At 40.8% G+C, this 18,134-nt stretch overlaps 1 protein-coding gene across 1 annotated transcript; it reads right to left on the bottom strand.

Annotated features, from left to right (window-relative positions):
- Positions 1-16,216: 16,216 nt before the first annotated feature.
- On the bottom strand, positions 16,217-17,870 carry LOC139712019 (uncharacterized). The gene has a single exon (XM_071623892.1). The coding sequence runs from the start codon at positions 17,868-17,870 to the stop codon at positions 16,245-16,247; it is 1,626 nt and encodes a 541-aa protein (XP_071479993.1). The 3' UTR covers positions 16,217-16,244.
- Between the last annotated feature and the right edge of the window lie 264 nt (positions 17,871-18,134).

Below are 18,134 nucleotides of genomic sequence, written 5' to 3'. Positions count from 1 at the left end.
ATATCTACACCTGAACGATTCCTATGCCTGTTATCGCGCACATGATCAAAATAAATACCCGACTCGCATCAATAGTGTTTATTATATGTGTTCTTCAACAACGCACTAAGTATTTGGGTCATCTCAAAAGAGATTAAGTGTTGATATTGACATAGCTTGTCTGTGAATGGTTCACCAACCTAGTGAAGTCGCTATCTTATCGAATGATTATATCATATTATTTGATTTTCTTCTATACATTGAGAGAGCCCTTACGAAAAAGTCCTGTGGTACTCCTGTGGTAATTACCACAGGACGGTACCACAGGACAGTACCACAGGAAAGTACCACAGGACAGTACCACAGGACAGTACCACAGGAATTGTCCTGTGGTATTTTGGGACATACCACAGGACAGTACCACAGGAATTCCTGTGGTATTTTGGGACGTACCACAGGGCAGTACCACAGGAAAGTACCACAGGACCGGTACCACAGAACAGTACCACTGGACAGTACCACAGGAATTCCTGTGGTATTTTGGGACGTACCACAGGGCAGTACCACAGGAATTCCTGTGGTATTTTGGGACGTACCACAGGGCAGTACCACAGGACTAGTACCACAGAACAGTACCACAGGAACTGTCCTGTGGTATTTTGGGACAGTACCACAGGACAGTACCACAGGTCGATCGTTACCACACAGCATTACCACAGGGCAGTACCACACAGCATTTCCATGGTACCACAGGAGAGTACCACACAGGATAGATCGAAAAAAAAAATCTGGTAGACTTTTAGCCACATTTCAAGGAATAGTTCTGATAGGTGAGTGATGGATTTTAGGACAAACATGGCCCTACTTAATAACCTGTCCTACTCCTAACATATAACCTCAAACGAGAGTCTAATGGCCAAGTGCCAATCTAGTCCTATAATAGATCTATATAGTCATATTCTATTCCTAGGTAGCCATCGACCCTCTCAGTACATATATATATGGCCGTCTATCCGTAAAGCATTAAGGCATGGTTACTAACTCGATTATACTTTATTATCAAGATATGAAATTACACTTTCATAACAATATCTATGATATTGGGAATAACATAACATAATTAGACAATCTTTCATAAAGTTCAAAGTAAGTTCCATCATTAATACTTTGACTCTTTAAGTCATATATGTATTTTCTAAAATCTAGAGTGCTTTTTATGAATATTCATGAGCTATGTAAAAATTTGTACCACAGGAGTACCACAGGAGTACCACAGGAGTACCACAGAAGTCCTTATGAAATTTCTCATGCTTTACATCAGCGCTTTCACTAAATAGGTAATACGGTAGGAGTATAGGACAGGATAAGTAATGGCAAATCAATTGTTATAATTCACAGCATTACTCATCTATCAATTAATTGAGGAATATTAATATGTGCTTTTTTGTTTGTATTTTTGTTATAAATTTCAGTTGATTCTGCCTTACAATTTTCCTGTGTGGTACTCCTGTGTGGTCCTGCTGTTTGATATTCTCCTGATGTGATAGTCCTCTGGTATAAAATGTTAAGAAAAAAAAAGAATATCCTGTAACATTTTTCTGTGGTACTTACGAATTTAATTTGCTGTGTGGTACTTCTGTGTGGAATAGCACCATATTATGATTTTCCCGTGGGATTTTGGACAGTTCCTGTGGTACTCTCCTGTGGTATACATCGAAAATTACCACAGGAATTCCTGTCGTACTGTCCTGTGGTACGTCCCAAAATTCCACAGGACAATTCGTGTGGTACTGTCCTGTGGTACGTCCCAAAATACCACAGGACAAGTCGTGTGGTACTGTCCTGTGGTACTATCCTGTGGTACTTTCCTGTGGTATTATCCTGTGGTACTGCCCTGTGGTACTGCCCTGTGGTACGTCCCAAAATACCACAGGACAAGTCGTGTGGTACTGTCCTGTGGTACTATCCTGTGGTTCTGTCCTGTGGTACGTCCCAAAATACCACAGGACAAGTCGTGTGGTACTGTACTGTTGTACTATCCTGTGGTACTGTCCTGTGGTACTGCCCTGTGGTACGTCCCAAAATACCACAGGACAAGTCGTGTGGTACTGTCCTGTGGTACTATCCTGTGGTACTTTCCTGTGGTACTGTCCTGTGGTACTGCCCTGTGGTATTGTCCTGTGGTACTGCCCTGTGGTACTGTCCTGTGGTACGTCCCAAAATACCACAGGACAAGTCGTGAGGTACTGTCCTGTGGTACTGTCCTGTGGTACTGTCCTGTGGTGTGTCCCAAAATACCACAGGACAATTCCTGTGGTACTGTCCTGTGGTACGTCCCAAAATACCACAGGACAAGTCGTGAGGTACTGTCCTGTGGTAATATCCTGTGGTACTGTCCTGTGGTACTGTCCTGTGGTATGTCCCAAAATACCACAGGACAATTCCTGTGGTACTGTCCTGTGGTATGTCCCAAAATACCACAGGACAAGTCGTGTGGTACTGTCCTGTGGTACTTTCCTGTGGTACTTTCCTGTGGTACTGCCCTGTGGTACTGTCCTGTGGTACGTCCCAAAATACCACAGGACGAGTCGTGTGGTACTGTCCTGTGGTACTTTCCTGTGGTACTTTCCTGTGGTACTGCCCTGTGGTACTGTCCTGTGGTACGTCCCAAAATACCACAGGACGAGTCGTGTGGTACTGTCCTGTGGTACTATCCTGTGGTACTTTCCTGTGGTACTGTCCTGTGGTACTGCCCTGTGGTACGTCCCAAAATACCACAGGACAAGTCGTGCGGTACTGTCCTGTGGTACTATCCTGTGGTACTTTCCTGTGGTACTGTCCTGTGGTACTGTCCTGTGGTACTGCCCTGTGGTACTGTCCTGTGGTACGTCCCAAAATACCACAGGACAAGTCGTGCGGTACTGTCCTGTGGTACTATCCTGTGGTACTTTCCTGTGGTACTGTCCTGTGGTACTGTCCTGTGGTACTGCCCTGTGGTACTGTCCTGTGGTACGTCCCAAAATACCACAGGACAATTCCTGTGGTACTGTCCTGTGGTACTATCCTGTGGTACTTTCCTGTGGTACTGTCCTGTGGAACTGCCCTGTGGTACTGTCCTGTGGTACGTCCTAAAATACCACAGAACAAGTCGTGTGGTACTGTCCTGTGGTACTATCCTGTGGTACTTTCCTGTTGTACTCTCCTGTGGTACGTCCCAAAATACCACAGGACAATTCATGTGGTACTGTCCTGTGGTACTGTTGTGTGGTATACATCCCAAAATACCACAGGACAATTTGTGTGTATACTGTCTTGTGGTACTGTCCTGTGGAACTTTCCTGTGGTAATGTTCTGTGGTACTGCCCTGTGGTACATCCCAGAGTACCACACGATCCTGTGACACAGTACCACACAGTTCCTGTGTTAACATATATTTGTGTGGTACATTGTGTGGTACCAACCAGTACCACAGGGAGTACCACATGAGCCTGTAAAACAGTACCACACAGTTCCTGTGGTAACATTTATTTATGTGGTACATTGTGTGGTACTGACAAGTACTACAGGGAGTACCCTACAAGCCTGTGGTACAGTACCACACAGTTCCTGTGGTAACATTACAAGTGTGTGGTACATTGTGTGGTACCGACAAGTACCACAGGGAGTACCACAGGACTTTTTTGTTAGGGAGAGAGAGAGACAGAGAGAGACAGAGAGAGAGAGACAGACAGACAGACAGAGTGAGTCGTATTATGTTCTCTTTCATTTTATTTTTTAATTCTTTTGTTAGTTTTATCTTGTTAGGACCTCTTTGCTTCTGGATATCTCGACCATTTTAAAACCAATTTTTATTAGATAAACTCAGAATTTCCTTTTGGAATCGTTGATGCTCTTTCATACTTCATAACATGTTTCTAATAATATGTCACAAAGAGGTTGGAAACCTGAGGCCCCGTCTCAGTCAAAAGTATACTATCCCTTTAAGAGAGCAACAGGCGGAAAAATGTCAGATGTCATTGCCTTTGAGGATAGCATGCAGCGTGTATAGATATTAGTGTCAAACAAGCGCTCACAAAGGGATCTATTACCGAAAATTTCGTCATGAATCTTTCATAAGGAGGCACTGAAAGTCATCCATAGGAGACAAATTAAAAGTTACATCTTTCGCATTAGCCATCTATTTGCCTTACGGAATCCCAGCGTATAGAGCTAACCAGCCCCGATTTATGATTCGAATTCAGTTTATGACTGGGAATCTATACCTTCCCCGAAAACCTAGATTTTGTTGCACCTTACACTATAAAAACAAAATGAAACGAAACAAAACAAAATAGTTTGCTGACTGTCAAAACTAAATGTTTTTACTATGATAATGATAAGAATGCAGAATTTGATACATGTATCTACAAATTAGGGTCCATAAAGTAAAACGGAAGGCAAATAGTATCAACGTGTTCGAGGACTACAAGGTCAAAGTCCAGACAAATACAGGCTGCTCCTACTATCTCCATATCCTGACTCTTTTATTGACATACAAGGCCACTTCACCAAAGGGCTTTTTACACTTGTAAAATTTTGCTTAGTCCGGTACCAACGGTGGGGCTAAGGGGAGGGGGGCTTAGTCCCACCGTTGGTACGGGACTATCCTTAGCCCACTTTCTGTTTACACTCGTTTTTGCCAAAGTGGGCTAGCCCCACCGATAGTCCAGTACTATCTGGCCCTGCAAAATAGCAGGGTTAGCACCGCAATTGCGGTGCCAAGCAAGACAGTGAGTGTAAACAGAACGTAAAAATAATCCTGGGCTAAGCGACGGAGACGAAGTCCGACCCTCACTGACCAATCAGAAACGAGGTAATCAAGTGCTGCCGGTGCGTGCGTATACGTGTACAGTACACAGCGTAATCATGAATATTCATGTGGTTTGAAAGTCCGGGGCTAAGAAATACGAGTGTAAAAAGGTCAGTTTTCTCCTTAGCCCCGGACAAGAGATAGTACGGGACTAATTGGACAGTGTAAAAAGCTGAAAAAATTGGTACGGGACTAACGATAGTCCTGGGTAAGAGAAAGTCCGGGGTTAAGAAACACAAGTGTAAAAAGGGCTAAACAAGTCTCCACTTTATTTATGTTACTAAAAGTAAACATGCAGTATTTAGACTGGGAGCACCTTTACGGTTTTATTGCCACTTGGTCTACTATCAGATGGTCTCCTTCCCCGTTCGTCTAACACCACGACGGCTAAACTCATTTTGGTCTACTATCAGTTTCGTCTAATGCCCGTTTGATCTATAGAAAAAAAAAAGGTCCAATGCCCAGTTTGGCTAATCACTTCGTCTAATGACCACATGGTCTAACTGCAATTTTTAGTTCTTGGATTCTTTTTTTTTGTGGCCATTTCGTCTAATAAGCTGTGGGTATTAGTCGAAATGGGCATAGCCCATCTGGAAGTAAACCAACTGGTAAGTGGCAATTAATTGGACTAAAATGATCATTAGACGAAGTGGTTGTAGATTAAACGGAATTAGACCATGTGGGCTGAGACTACATGGCTATTAGACGAAGTGCAAGTAGACCAAGTGGTAGATCACCCATCTTTACGGGTGCAACTTACCTACTTTCAGACCAATGTCGCTATGGAAGCAACTATCTGCTCTGAAAGGTGGAAATTGTGACAGTAAAGAAGCAAAGTTGAACCTGTAGTTCGTAAAGCTTTGAATAGATCGTTTTATACCAGAAACTTATGCCTAGAAATTTGTCTGTATGTTCAGACACGCTCCGGTTCGCTCGAATTCTCTGGCAAACAAGGGTTTCTATAAAACATATATTTGATATCACACACACACACACACACACACAAATCGCCATACAACCTCTCCACAGTTTTGCTTTATACACCACTGCGCATATTTCACCCAATCACTGCGTAGGGACTTGGATATCCTTTCATTTTGCCGTATTGCATGTAATGTATCTTTCTGAAGGCTCTATACTCGTCAAGCGTCTTCTCATAATGGCTCCTGCATTTCTATTACTCTTAAGCCCGCCGCACACTACACGACTTTGCCCCGATTCACCGGTCTTAAGACCTTAAGACTAGAAGTGTGACGTCACAGTCTTGCCATTTTCTAGTCGTACGACTGGGTCTTAGCGCCAGTCGTAGAGATTTGACATGTTGAATTTCTACGACTGGTCGTAGGCTCTCAGCTATTCACAACGCAGTAAAATGCAAGCGCACGCAGTGCGCACTGCGCACGCTTTACAGTCGGGTCATATAGTGTGCGGTGTCCGGTCGTACGACTGGTCTTTAGACCCAGCTTGGCTTAAGACTTTAAGACCAGTCTGATCGTGTAGTGTGCGGTGGCCTTTAGATTTGCTTTATTTGTCTCTTGTAGCGCAGGTACGTGAATTCTTTAAGTTAGAATTTGCAAAAAAAAAAAAATAATTAATGTCATCTGCTCATTTTTAGCTTGTGTATTTCGAAACATGAAACAAGGCTGTATATTGAAGTCATCTAGCTGTTATCAAGTATTTCTCCAGTTGAATTCAAATACAGTCATGACAGTGTACTTCAATTACAATGAACACGAATTTCCGGTTACAGCGAAGCCGCAAAATTATCCCTTCCATTTTCTGTTTGTTTATTTGTTCAGTATAACGAAATTTTGATGTATTACGTTCGTATAAGGAAAGAAAACTGCCGGGCCCGAGGACTTCAAGGGGACTCCACTGTATCACTCAGTAGCTTTGTTTAACTGACTTTATGTTACAGTCGTGTATGAAAAGGAATGTACAAATGAACTAAAGTCGGATCAGATCAAATTGAAGAACATGAAAAAAGAGGCCCTATGCAAATCCTTATGTGAACCTCAACGAAATGCTAACGAATTCGACGTAGGCTCCTACTTAAAATGTGTCACGAATGAATAACAATACATGTACTCCACAGTACATCCAAATTTCCCAAAACGTTCTCCACACTCACAATATGATTATTCAGGTATAGTTCAACATAACATATATATATACAAGTATATATATATATATATATATATATATATACATTGTTTATTAATAACTTCAGCTCGCTTTGTCACAGTTGTTTTGATTCGAAGGTGAAACTGTTAAGAAGACGGCTACGAGGCTTTATATTCAAAAGGGATGTCGGAAAATTATTGTCCTGTAGATCATATCGTCGACGACCATCCGAACCGTCGTATATGTCAAAATTCGGTAAATTTTTCGAATTTCAGATTTTGCCGTTTTAAGAAAGCCCAGCACACACTCTTTCTACTCACAAAATTTTGAAACCGGATTTTGTGTTTTTAACAGAGAAATTTGATATACGTCATTTTGCCTGAACGCGAATTGGCTGAAGGCGTTCATCCGAACCGACGTATCGCTATACGTCGGTTCGGGTGGCCGCGAAACTTCGAGTCGCGTTCAGAGAAGGTGTCGTATCGCCGGGGTCAGCCAGAACTGGCAGAAGCAGACGATGGAGCGTCAACCGGACCCTCCCCAGGACCGGTGAGTTTTATAATGAGTAGCTATGAAATCATGCAATTTCAAATAAAATGAACAGACCCAAGCAAGTTCTATCCGTAAAATTGTCACTTGTCAAGATAGATACGCAGATTGTCGTGGGTTTTCCAAAATATTTCGTCGTGTTGTTAGGTGTAGTCCTGTGTATAGATAAATATGTGGATACAAAGGGATAATCTAGTAGCAGTAGGCCTAGGGTTTTAAAAATCATAGACCCTTTTGATAGTCTAGAAAACAACGTTCACAATGATCTCGTTGAGTCGGCTTTATGTGCTTATGGTCCATATATGGACCTCATACGTAGTGGGTGTGGGCAATGCCAAACTGTTAACACTTCAGGGTGAGTTGTTTGGGAATTACCACAAAAAGTACGAGATTACTAAGACGAGTCTAACATAAGTTACGTAGTCACAGCCAACAATTTAGAGCCGCTAATCGCTGGTTCATCATTGAGTGTAGGGCCCTAGAGTTCTGATGATAGGTTCTACTTACTTACATATCTATGGCCGATTGAGCCCCAAGCTTGCAAACACACACAAAGAAAAACACCCAAATCTGAGTGTAATGTATCTCATGTGAATTTGCCAATGTAAGCCAAGGATCTAGAACTAGTGGTAGGGCCTATACTGGCTATAGTAAAATTAAAATGAATGATTTTACCAACGTCTGTAAATTTATCTGATACTAGGATTCCTAGGACTCTAGGAATAGGATTATGCTGGCCCATAAATACATGTGTGTTATTCAGAGATCTAGCCAACTGCAAATGCTTTGTACAGTACCGGTACTGAGTATGAATTTTTATTGCATGCATTTTTATGTCGCTGTGAGTGCCAAGTCTCCATAATATTGAAATCACTGCAATGAAGGCTTTAGTGTGTTAACAGGCCAGAGGGGAGTACTTGAGTTAGCCCCTCCTGTGATATCTAATAGTAATACGCTGATGTTCCACTACAATTAAAATATATAAATTGAGGTCTAAATGCAATGTTCCAATTGTCAGATCTAGCCTAGCTAGGCTATAGGTGCCCACACATTCTAGAGAGTAGTTTTGCAGTACCATAAGCACAGGGAATCTTCGCCCTCTATCCGTTTATAATATGAGTTGAATTGTGCTTTTGCATTTTTATGTTCAATGTTAAAATAGACCACTAGATAGGCTTGAGGTAAAACATTTCTGCTAAAATTAAAAATATTTTTTTGATACACTTGTAGTGAATGTTTTTGTTTTTGTTTGTTACAGGTCTTTGTCCTCAGGGAAACCAACAGATGTTGAAGTCCATGGGACAAAGATGGTACAAGGAATACCGTAGCTGTTGATCAGCTGAAATTCAGGAAGGGCATGCTTCCCACGACTTGGAGTTTGTGTGTCAATGCGATGGCACAGGAAACTGTGGAAAGGCACAGTTACTGCTGTGTATGGGGGAGAGAATTCTGAAAGCAGTAGCGATGATGGAAACACAAGCACCGCAGACAGCAGTGACGAAGATGATACTTCTGATTATGACGATGATGACAACATTTACCTGGTGAAATTAGGTAAGATTGTGCGCACACAAATGAATACATACTTGTAGTAAAAAGTATGGACAGTATACAGTGTGTGTGTTTATTCAATGCCTCTAATAACTTCATAACTGTGCTGCAATGTAAGAAGTAGCTTACTCCATACTGTATGAATGCATTTAAGTAGTGCCTGCTATATTAGGTTTTCATGGTGTCAACTCACATACAGCACAACCTGGTATACCATGTTTTCAAAATAAAGACATGAGCGTGTACTTGTGTAGCCTTAATTCATGTTTATTTGTGTTATGCCTACAAAAAAAAAAATTGATGAACAGATCAGACCTTCTATCAGTATCTTTTCTTTTTCTGTGTCACATCTGCTTGTATTTTGTGTTAGTTACTTTTTCCAATTTCATAATGCCCTTGTTTTGCTCAAAACTGAAGATTTATGTGTGTAGCCAGCAAGGCTGAGTTTAAAAAAATGTTGATTTGCTGACCCCATTCGGATGCCCTATACGTAACAAAAGAGTTTGTAAGCCTATTAGCAAATGCTATTTTTGTGCCTCATTGTCCAATGATGTTTTTGTATTCTTCATAAGCACATGCAATTGATTGTGGAAAGAGGATGCATGTACCGCTTGACTGCTTTTGCATTTAATGCAGATCACCAGTCTGTTCGATCTCTGCTGATGGGCAAAAATAAAAACTCTTGTTTGTGGACATTTACATAGGGCTGTCTGAAAAATGTGGTATTAACAGGTTAATCTTAATAAGAAAAAATAAATTCAACTTTAAAAAAAAATATGTTAGTAACAGTGAAAAATATATGCACTATGTATATTTTGTTTTCCTCATTTACAGTTGGCATAAAAAAGGACATCAGCTGCATTCCAGAGATACCAATGCTAGTATTGAACAGTGAAGGAGCACCGTTAGATCCATCCCAGCAGAATGTCAGCTCTGACCAACTTCTCACTGGTGAGTGTTTGTAAAGCCTTAATCTTGTTCAGAAACCCAAGCAGATATGGTTCAATCAATCTTGTTGGAATATCAATTAGTAATCCGGATTAAATTATGCTATTGCTGTCATATAATAGCAAATAAAAAGAATGACATCAACTATACACAAGCAAACAATGTAGCATCCTGGCTACCATGTACCAGTATTTTTTGCAGTTGTCAGGGGTGGGTCAAGGAATTCTGTAAATTGGGGGGGGGGGGGGGGGGGACCACACGCACATCCTCCAGTTTTTCTCTGTTTATTTTTTGTTTTAAAAAAGGGCATCTTAAACCCCACGTGTCCCTGCGCGGATCCACCATGGGTTGTAATCTGGATGACAAAGAAATGATAAAGTCCATCTTTCAATGAATATGATTTTTTTTTTAAATACAATATTTATGCACCATGTGTATTTTCTTTTTCTTTTTGTTTTCTTCATTTCCAGTTGGCATCACCAAGGACATGGACTGCATTCAAGAGATACCAATACCAGAATTGAACAACGAAGCACCAACAGATCATCCCAGCAAAACATCAGCTCTGACCAACTTCTCACTGGTGAGTGTTTGTAAAGCCTAAATCTTGTTGGGAAACCCAACTAGATATAGCTGCATTAGTCTTGTTGGAATATCCATTAGTAATTAAGATTAAATGATGCTATTGCTGTCTTATACACTTTAATAGCAATTAAAAAGGATGACATAAACTACACACAAGCAAAGCGTGTAGTATCCTGGCTACGATGTACCAGCGTTTTTTGCAGTTGTCAGGGGTGGGTCCAGGAATTCTGTGAAGTTGGGGGGGGGGGGGGGGGACCACACGTATGTCCTCCAGTGTTTCTGTTTATTTCTTTTGTTTAAAAAAAAAGACAAAAATAAAGGGTATCTTACACCTGATGTGCCCCACATGAATCAACCACTGGTTGCAATCTGGATGACATGTTATCCTTCTTGTCATAGCAAATGGCTAACACACAACTGGAGAATGTAGCTTGTCTGCCAATTGTACCTGGACCTTCCAAGCAGAGTGATAATTAATCTATGAGCAATTCTCAAATGAGGATGCATGTGCCGTTTGACTACTTTCACATTAATGCAGATCACCAGTCTGTCCGATCTCTGCTGATGGGCAAAAAAAAAACCCCTCTTGTTTGTGGACATTTAAATAGGGCTTTCTGAAAATTGTGGTATTAAAAGGTTAATCTTAATATTAAAAAAAATAATAAATTCAATCTTTAAAACAAAATCTGATAGAAACAATAAAATAAACATAGGCTATGTATATTTTGTTTTCCTCATTTACAGTTGGCATCAAAAAAGACATCAGCTGCCTTCCTGAGATACCAATGCTGGTATTGAACAATGAAGGAGCACCGTCAGATTCACCCCAGCAAAATGTCACCTCTGACCAACTTCTCACTGGTGAGTGTTAGTACCGCCTTAACCTTGTTGGAAAACCCAACCAGATATTGCTGAATCAATCTTGTTGGAATATCAATTAGTAATCCAGATTAAATGATGCTATTGTTGCCATATAATAGCAAATAAAAAGAATAACATCAACTATACACAAGCATAGAATGTAGCATCCTGGCTACCATGTACCAGTATTTTTTGCAGTTGTCAGGGGTGGGTCCAGGAATTCTGCAAATTGGGGGGGGGGGGGGGGGGGGGGGACCACACGCACGTCCTCCAGTATTTCTCTGTTCATTTTCTTGTTAAAAAAAAAAGGGCATCTTAAACCCCATGTGTCCCCGCATGGATCCACCATAGATTGTAATCTGGATGACAAAGAAATGATAAAGTCAATCTTTCAATAAAAATGATTTTTTTAAAAAATGTCATATTTATGCACCATGTGTATTTTCTTTTTCTTTTTGTTTCCTTCATTTCCAGTTGGCATCACCAAGGACATGGACTGCATTCACCAGATACCAATACCAGAACTGAACAACGAAGCACCATCAGATCCATCCCAGCAAAATGTCGGCCCCTACCAACTTCTCACTGGTGAGTGTTTGTAAAGCCTTAATCTTGTTGAGAAATCCAACCAGATATTGCTGCATTAATCTTGTTGGAATATCCATTAGTAATTAAGATTAAATGATGCTATTGCTGTCTTATACACTTTAATAGCAATTAAAAAGGATGACATAAACTACACACAAGCAAAGAATGTAGCATCCCAGCTACCATGTACCAGTGTTTTTTGCAGTTGTCAGGGGTGGGTCCAGGAATTCTGTGAAAGTTGGGGGGGGGGGGGACCACACGCATGTCCTCCAGTTTTTCTGTTTATTTCTTTTGTTAAAAAAAGACAAAAATAAAGGGTATCTTACACCCGATGTGCCCCACATGAATTAACCACTGGTTGCAATCTGGATGACATGTTATCCTTCTTGACATATTGTAGCAAATGGCTAACACACAACTGGAGAATGTAGCTTGTCTGCCAATTGTACCTGGACCTTCCAAGCAGAGTGATAATCTATGAGCAATTTTCAAATGAGGGTGCATGTACCGTTTGACTGCTTTTGCATTGATGCAGATCAACAATCTGTCCAATCTCTGCTGGGCAAAAAAAAAAAAACCTCTTGTTTGTGGACATTTACAAAGGGCTACCTGAAAATTGTGCTATTAAAAGGTTAATCTTAGTAAAAGAAATTATAAAGTCAATCTTTCAATAAATATGATGGAAACAAATGAAATGTTTGTGCACCATGTGTATTTGTTTTTCTTTTTGTTTCTTCATTTCCAGTTGGCATCACCAAGGACATGGACTGCATTCAAGAGATACCGATGCTAGCATTGAACAATGAAGCACCGTCAGATCCATCCCACAGAATGTCATCTCTGACCAACTTCTCACTGGTGAGTGTTTGTAAAGCACTTAATCTAATCGGGAAACCCAACCAGATATTGCTGACTCAATCTTGTTGGAATAACCACTAGTAATCCGGAATAAATGATGCTATTGCTGTCATATGATGACAAATAAAAAGGATGATATCAACTATACACGAGCATAGAATGTAGCATCCTGGCTAAAATGTACCATTATTATTATTATTTTTTTTTTTGCAGTTGTCAGGGGTGGGTCCAGGAATTCTGTAAAGTGTGTGTGTGTGTATGGGGGGGGGGGGGGGGGGACGACATGCACATCCTCCAGTTTTTTCTGTTGATTTTTTGTTTAAAAAAACAAAAACAATAAGGGCATCTTACACCCCATATGTCCACGCATGGATCCACCATGAGTTGTAAGCTGGATGACATCTTGTCCTTTCAAAGAAATGATAAATTCAGTCTTTGAATAAATATGATAAAACAAATGTAATATTTATGCACCATGTGTATCTTGTTTTCCTTTTTGTTTTCTTCATTTCCAGTTGGCATCACCAAGAACATGGACCGCATTCAAGAGATACCAATACACACTTTGTACCAGAATTGAACAATGAAGCACCATCAGATCCATCCCAGCAAAATGTCAGCTCTGACCAACTTCTCACCAATTATTGCTTGCCTATGGTGCCTACAGTTGTTTGTGCATGCAAAAGCAATTTAGTCTATGTATTCAAATTTTTGATAATTTATCACTCCGCACTATCTCCCCACCACAATTCGCCATGTTATGATTTGTCTATTCTATAGCTATTAAATATTCTATGATATCATAAAGGCTTTGATAATTCTTTAACAATAATTGTCATTTTTTTTCATATGAAAGATGTACATGTAACAGCTTTATTCCTCCTTCCAAATGTGATTTGATTTCTGTAGGACCGTTGCGTCTGTTATATCGAAATGAAAGTACAATCACAAACATGCACGTAATAACAACTCAAATCATACAATGTCCTTTTTTTTTAGCCCTAAGACCTGAGTTATTAGAGATTCACTAATATTAGGAGGAAGTTGGCCTTCTGCTTTAAGCCATTTCCATCTGATGAATGTTTCAGAATGTTTTTCAATATAAACTGTATTGTGTACAATTTTTTCATGTTAAAATCGGTTTAACAATTGATTTAGATCAATATCACTTTAACCAAAGACATTTTGATTTGTACATTTAAAGATCTCGAGGAAATGTAACCATTGTATTAAAGGACATGTTCATTATCAATGAATTTAAATCAATATTTATTTTACCACAGACATCTTGATCATTCTGTAAATTCAAAAATTTTTAATGAAATTTTACCATTGTAGTTAAGGACATGTTCATTCCTTTTCTTTTCTTTTTGGATGTGAGATATGGATTGATTTTGAAATAAATATTGCTGCATTTTAATGCAGCCTTGTCTCAAGACTCACTTTCTTTGTTTTGTTTTGTTTTTCTCTTCTATGTACTGTGATCTCATATCGTGAGGAAATCATAATATCATGCACACTAAAATGTCAGCATATATAATTGGAACTGAAATGATATTCATAGTACTACATGTACTTGAATATCATTTAAGTCTGTAGGGGTCTGCAGGACAATACACCTTTTATTATTTGTGTGAACAAGTACAATCCATGTTTGTGTGTGTGGATGTTTCTGCGTAGAAAATTAATTTGCATCTGTTTCAGAGTCCTGAACGTATATAAAACAATAATGTGAGACAGTCGTGTGGCTAAGTAAATTTTTTGCTTGTTATTTCTGATGAGCAAGCTGATAATTGAGTTTTACCCAACTGAATGATCATGAATTATGTCTGCCATGCATGTGAGCTGTAAAAGAAAATCTTTATTCATGGGTTAAAATGTACAGTATTCATCATGGCAGCTTAGAAAGAATGAAAGTTAGGTCATTACAGTCATGATTGCGGCATGAATTATCACAAAGAATAGCAAGGCTTGGATGTGTGATTTTGGCTTTTGTTTACAGTATTGGAGAGTGGGAGAGAGGGTTAAAGCGTTGCAAGGGAAAGAGAAGAGGTGGAGGAGAGCAATGAGAAGATGAAATGAGAGGAAAAAGAAGAGGCATGATGCAATGAAAAAGCAATAATTTCATAGGCCCCACCTCTTTCACAATACATGTATAACCACTTTTTGCGTGATACAAATTAGATACAAACTGATCAAAGATAATGTGACCTAAACATGGAGTGGGTTTTTTGATTGTTTGTTTGTTTGTCTATCTGTTTGGGTTTTTTTTACATCAAAGGAACTCTCGTCTGACGCCTGAAGCGTAATTCATGTCAAAAAACAAAACAAAACAAACAAACAAAAAATCTGCAGAGGAACCTCCCCCTCCCCTACAAGTGTTTCATCATGCATGCCAAAACTAGACCTTGGACGTATTTGTACTACATCTTATTAAATTATGACACAGAATAGTTGCATTCACACAAAAATATGCACGAAATCACTCGTATTACAGATAAATACCACGTAACCATGCATATCGCATAGACGCGCGTGTTATAAGAATAGGATACGTCGGTTCGGAGATCGCACTTTCGGTACGCGCGTTCAGCAAACTGACGTATCACCCCGATACGTCAGTTCGGATGACCGCGCGTACTGAGAGTGCGATCTCCGAACCGTCGTATACCTGTTTTTCGACTCTTCCTGTGCGGATGCCTTTCTTTTTGTGAACGTAGCATTAGTTTTATTCATACATGATTTTAAATACATATATTATACGAATCGTCTGGAATTTGCCTTTCTTTTCATATAAAAAGATCGGGAATAAAAGCAAGAAATTTCTTTACACTAGACTTCAAAGGACCCCCAAACTTCAAACGCGTTTTTCTCGAAAACGTGTTCTCGCACACCGCTGACAGATACGACGGTTCGGATGGTCGCCGACGATATTTTCCACGTTTTCGACCAGTATGAAAAAGTCTTCTTCCTCAGTTCCTTATATTATGTACTGCAGACCTTTGACTGAAATTTCCAGTCCCGAGACGAAGTCAAATTAATAGAGATAAAATCTTCATTCTATATAAAGATGGATAGAATAATAACATAATATGTAGGGCCTATACACTCATAATGAGATACACATCTATGCGTATTAGGGTAAATATACCATTCAGTAATGTTCAAGTGTTCTTGCAATCGTGTGGCATCTATTGATGTTTTTCAATAGGAGAACATCTTGGAATAGATTGCGTGTGGAAGAACAATACAAAATGCTCAGCTTTATCCAATCGCTAGGCAGTATTCGACTGACAGATATAACATTGCGTCTTATGCGCTACTAAGAAGGCTTATGAATGTCAAGTGAGCTTTAAGCATCTGAACTGTTCAGATCTCCGTCATTTCGCTGGCCCATGAAAAGGTTTGCTAGGCGTACATGGCCCTCCTTGGAGGCAATGTCCTCAGGTGTGAGCCCGTCGGCGTTCCTCGCTTTTACATCAGCCCCTTTCTTCAGAAGATATCCAGTGATGGCTAAGTGTCCTTTCTTACATGCTATATGAAGAGGGGTACATTTATCCGTCAGCGAGGCTGCATTCACATCAGCGCCGTTACCACACAGATGCGCAATAACTCCCAGGTGACCATTCTTTGCAGATATGAACATGGGTGTGCGCCCCTGTTTTGTGGTTGCGTTCACATCAGCACCTTCGTTAATAAGGTATTTCACTGCGTGTAATCTGCCTTGCTGAGATGCAAGAAACACAGGTGTGAATCCATCGCTGTCTCTCGCGTTCACACTGGCTCCCCTTGACACTAGGCTCTGTACAATCTCTAGATGACCCTGTTCGGACGCGATGTGCGCAGGTGTGGAGCCGTCGGCCTTGGCAGCATTCACATCAGCATCAGTCTTCAAGAGAATATCAACCACATCGAGGTGACCTCTTGCGGACGCTATGTACAGCGGCGTGTATCCATTCTTCATGATAGGATTTACGTTGGCACCCTGACATGTTAGAATAGCCACGACGTCTGAATGACCTTTCTTTGACGCAAAATACAAAGCCGTACAACCATCCTTGTTGGAGGCGTTCACATCAGCCCCGTGGTTGACGAGATACTTCACGACTTCCTGATGGCCCTCCTGGGAAGCAACGTGTAGTGGAGTGACTCCTGCTTTATTCGGGATGTTCAGATCGGCACCCTTACTTACGAGAATGTCCACAGCCTCGAGAAGACCTTGTTGCGCAGCTGCGTACACTGGTGTAAATCCGTCTTCGCTGGCAGCGTTCACATCGGCCTTTGCATGGATAAGCAAATCCATGACAGCTACACGATTATGCTGGGAAGCAGTGTAGAGTGGCGTAAACCCATCATTGCTAGCTGCGTTGACATCGGCACCCCGGCCAACCAGCCATGTCACGGACTCATGACGGCCCTCCTGTGACGCGATGTAGACAGGTGTGAATCCGTGCTTTTCTTTTGCGTTCACATGGGCATTACTGTCTAGAAGAAGTTCTATTACATCTTCATGCCCGGCTGTAGAAGCGATATGCAAAGGAGTTAATGATTCATTGTTGGTGGCATTCACATCTGCGCCTTTCCTCACGAGTATGTTCACTACTTTGAGGTGGCCCTCTTGGCAGGCTATATGCATGGACGTCAGCCCATCGCTGTTGGCAGCGTTCACATTTGCTCCCTGAGCAATTAGAAAATTCACGAGCTTCGCGTCACCCTCTTGGGCTACAAGGTAGAGCGGAGTGTATCCATCTGGCATGGCGGCGTTAACGTCGGCCCCATGCTCCAAAAGATAATTCACTACATGAAGATTGCACTGCGTCGCGGCGATGTGCAGCGGCGTGAAGCCTTGAGCATCGGCGGCGTTCACGTCGACGCCCTGGCGCACGAAATAACGCACGTCTTCCAGCGTCCCGTATTGTGACGCAGCATGAATGGTTTTTGCGCCCTCTCTCGTTGAAGCATAGCTCATTGCTTCCATGCCTCTGTCGACCTTCCGAATCAGAGAGAGAGAGAGAGAGAGAGAGAGAGAAAGAAAGGAAGGAAGATCATTTCAAGGATATTTAAAGTGCAGTTCCAATCATTATTATAGTGTTAGACTAACTAGTAAAACAGAATGGTGGAGAGTTTCATCAAAATCGGAAGAAAGCTATATATTGCACATAACCCGACAGTGGTGTGATTATCATTACTATTTTTTGTTTACATTATATTAGGTGGCGTTGTAATCACTGCATGACTAGGC

The sequence above is a fragment of the Diadema antillarum genome, unplaced genomic scaffold (genome assembly GCF_040938485.1).
Source record: "Diadema antillarum isolate AM-2024a unplaced genomic scaffold, OU_Dant_1.0 scf00000005, whole genome shotgun sequence".
Classification (NCBI taxonomy): Eukaryota; Metazoa; Echinodermata; class Echinoidea; order Diadematoida; family Diadematidae; genus Diadema; species Diadema antillarum.
This window is presented reverse-complemented; position numbering and strand designations above follow the sequence as displayed.

Excerpts from the sequence above, each read along its gene's own strand:
- LOC139712019 (XM_071623892.1), bottom strand. The coding sequence starts at position 17,870 with ATGGAAGCAATGAGCTATGCTTCAACGAGAGAGGGCGCAAAAACCATT.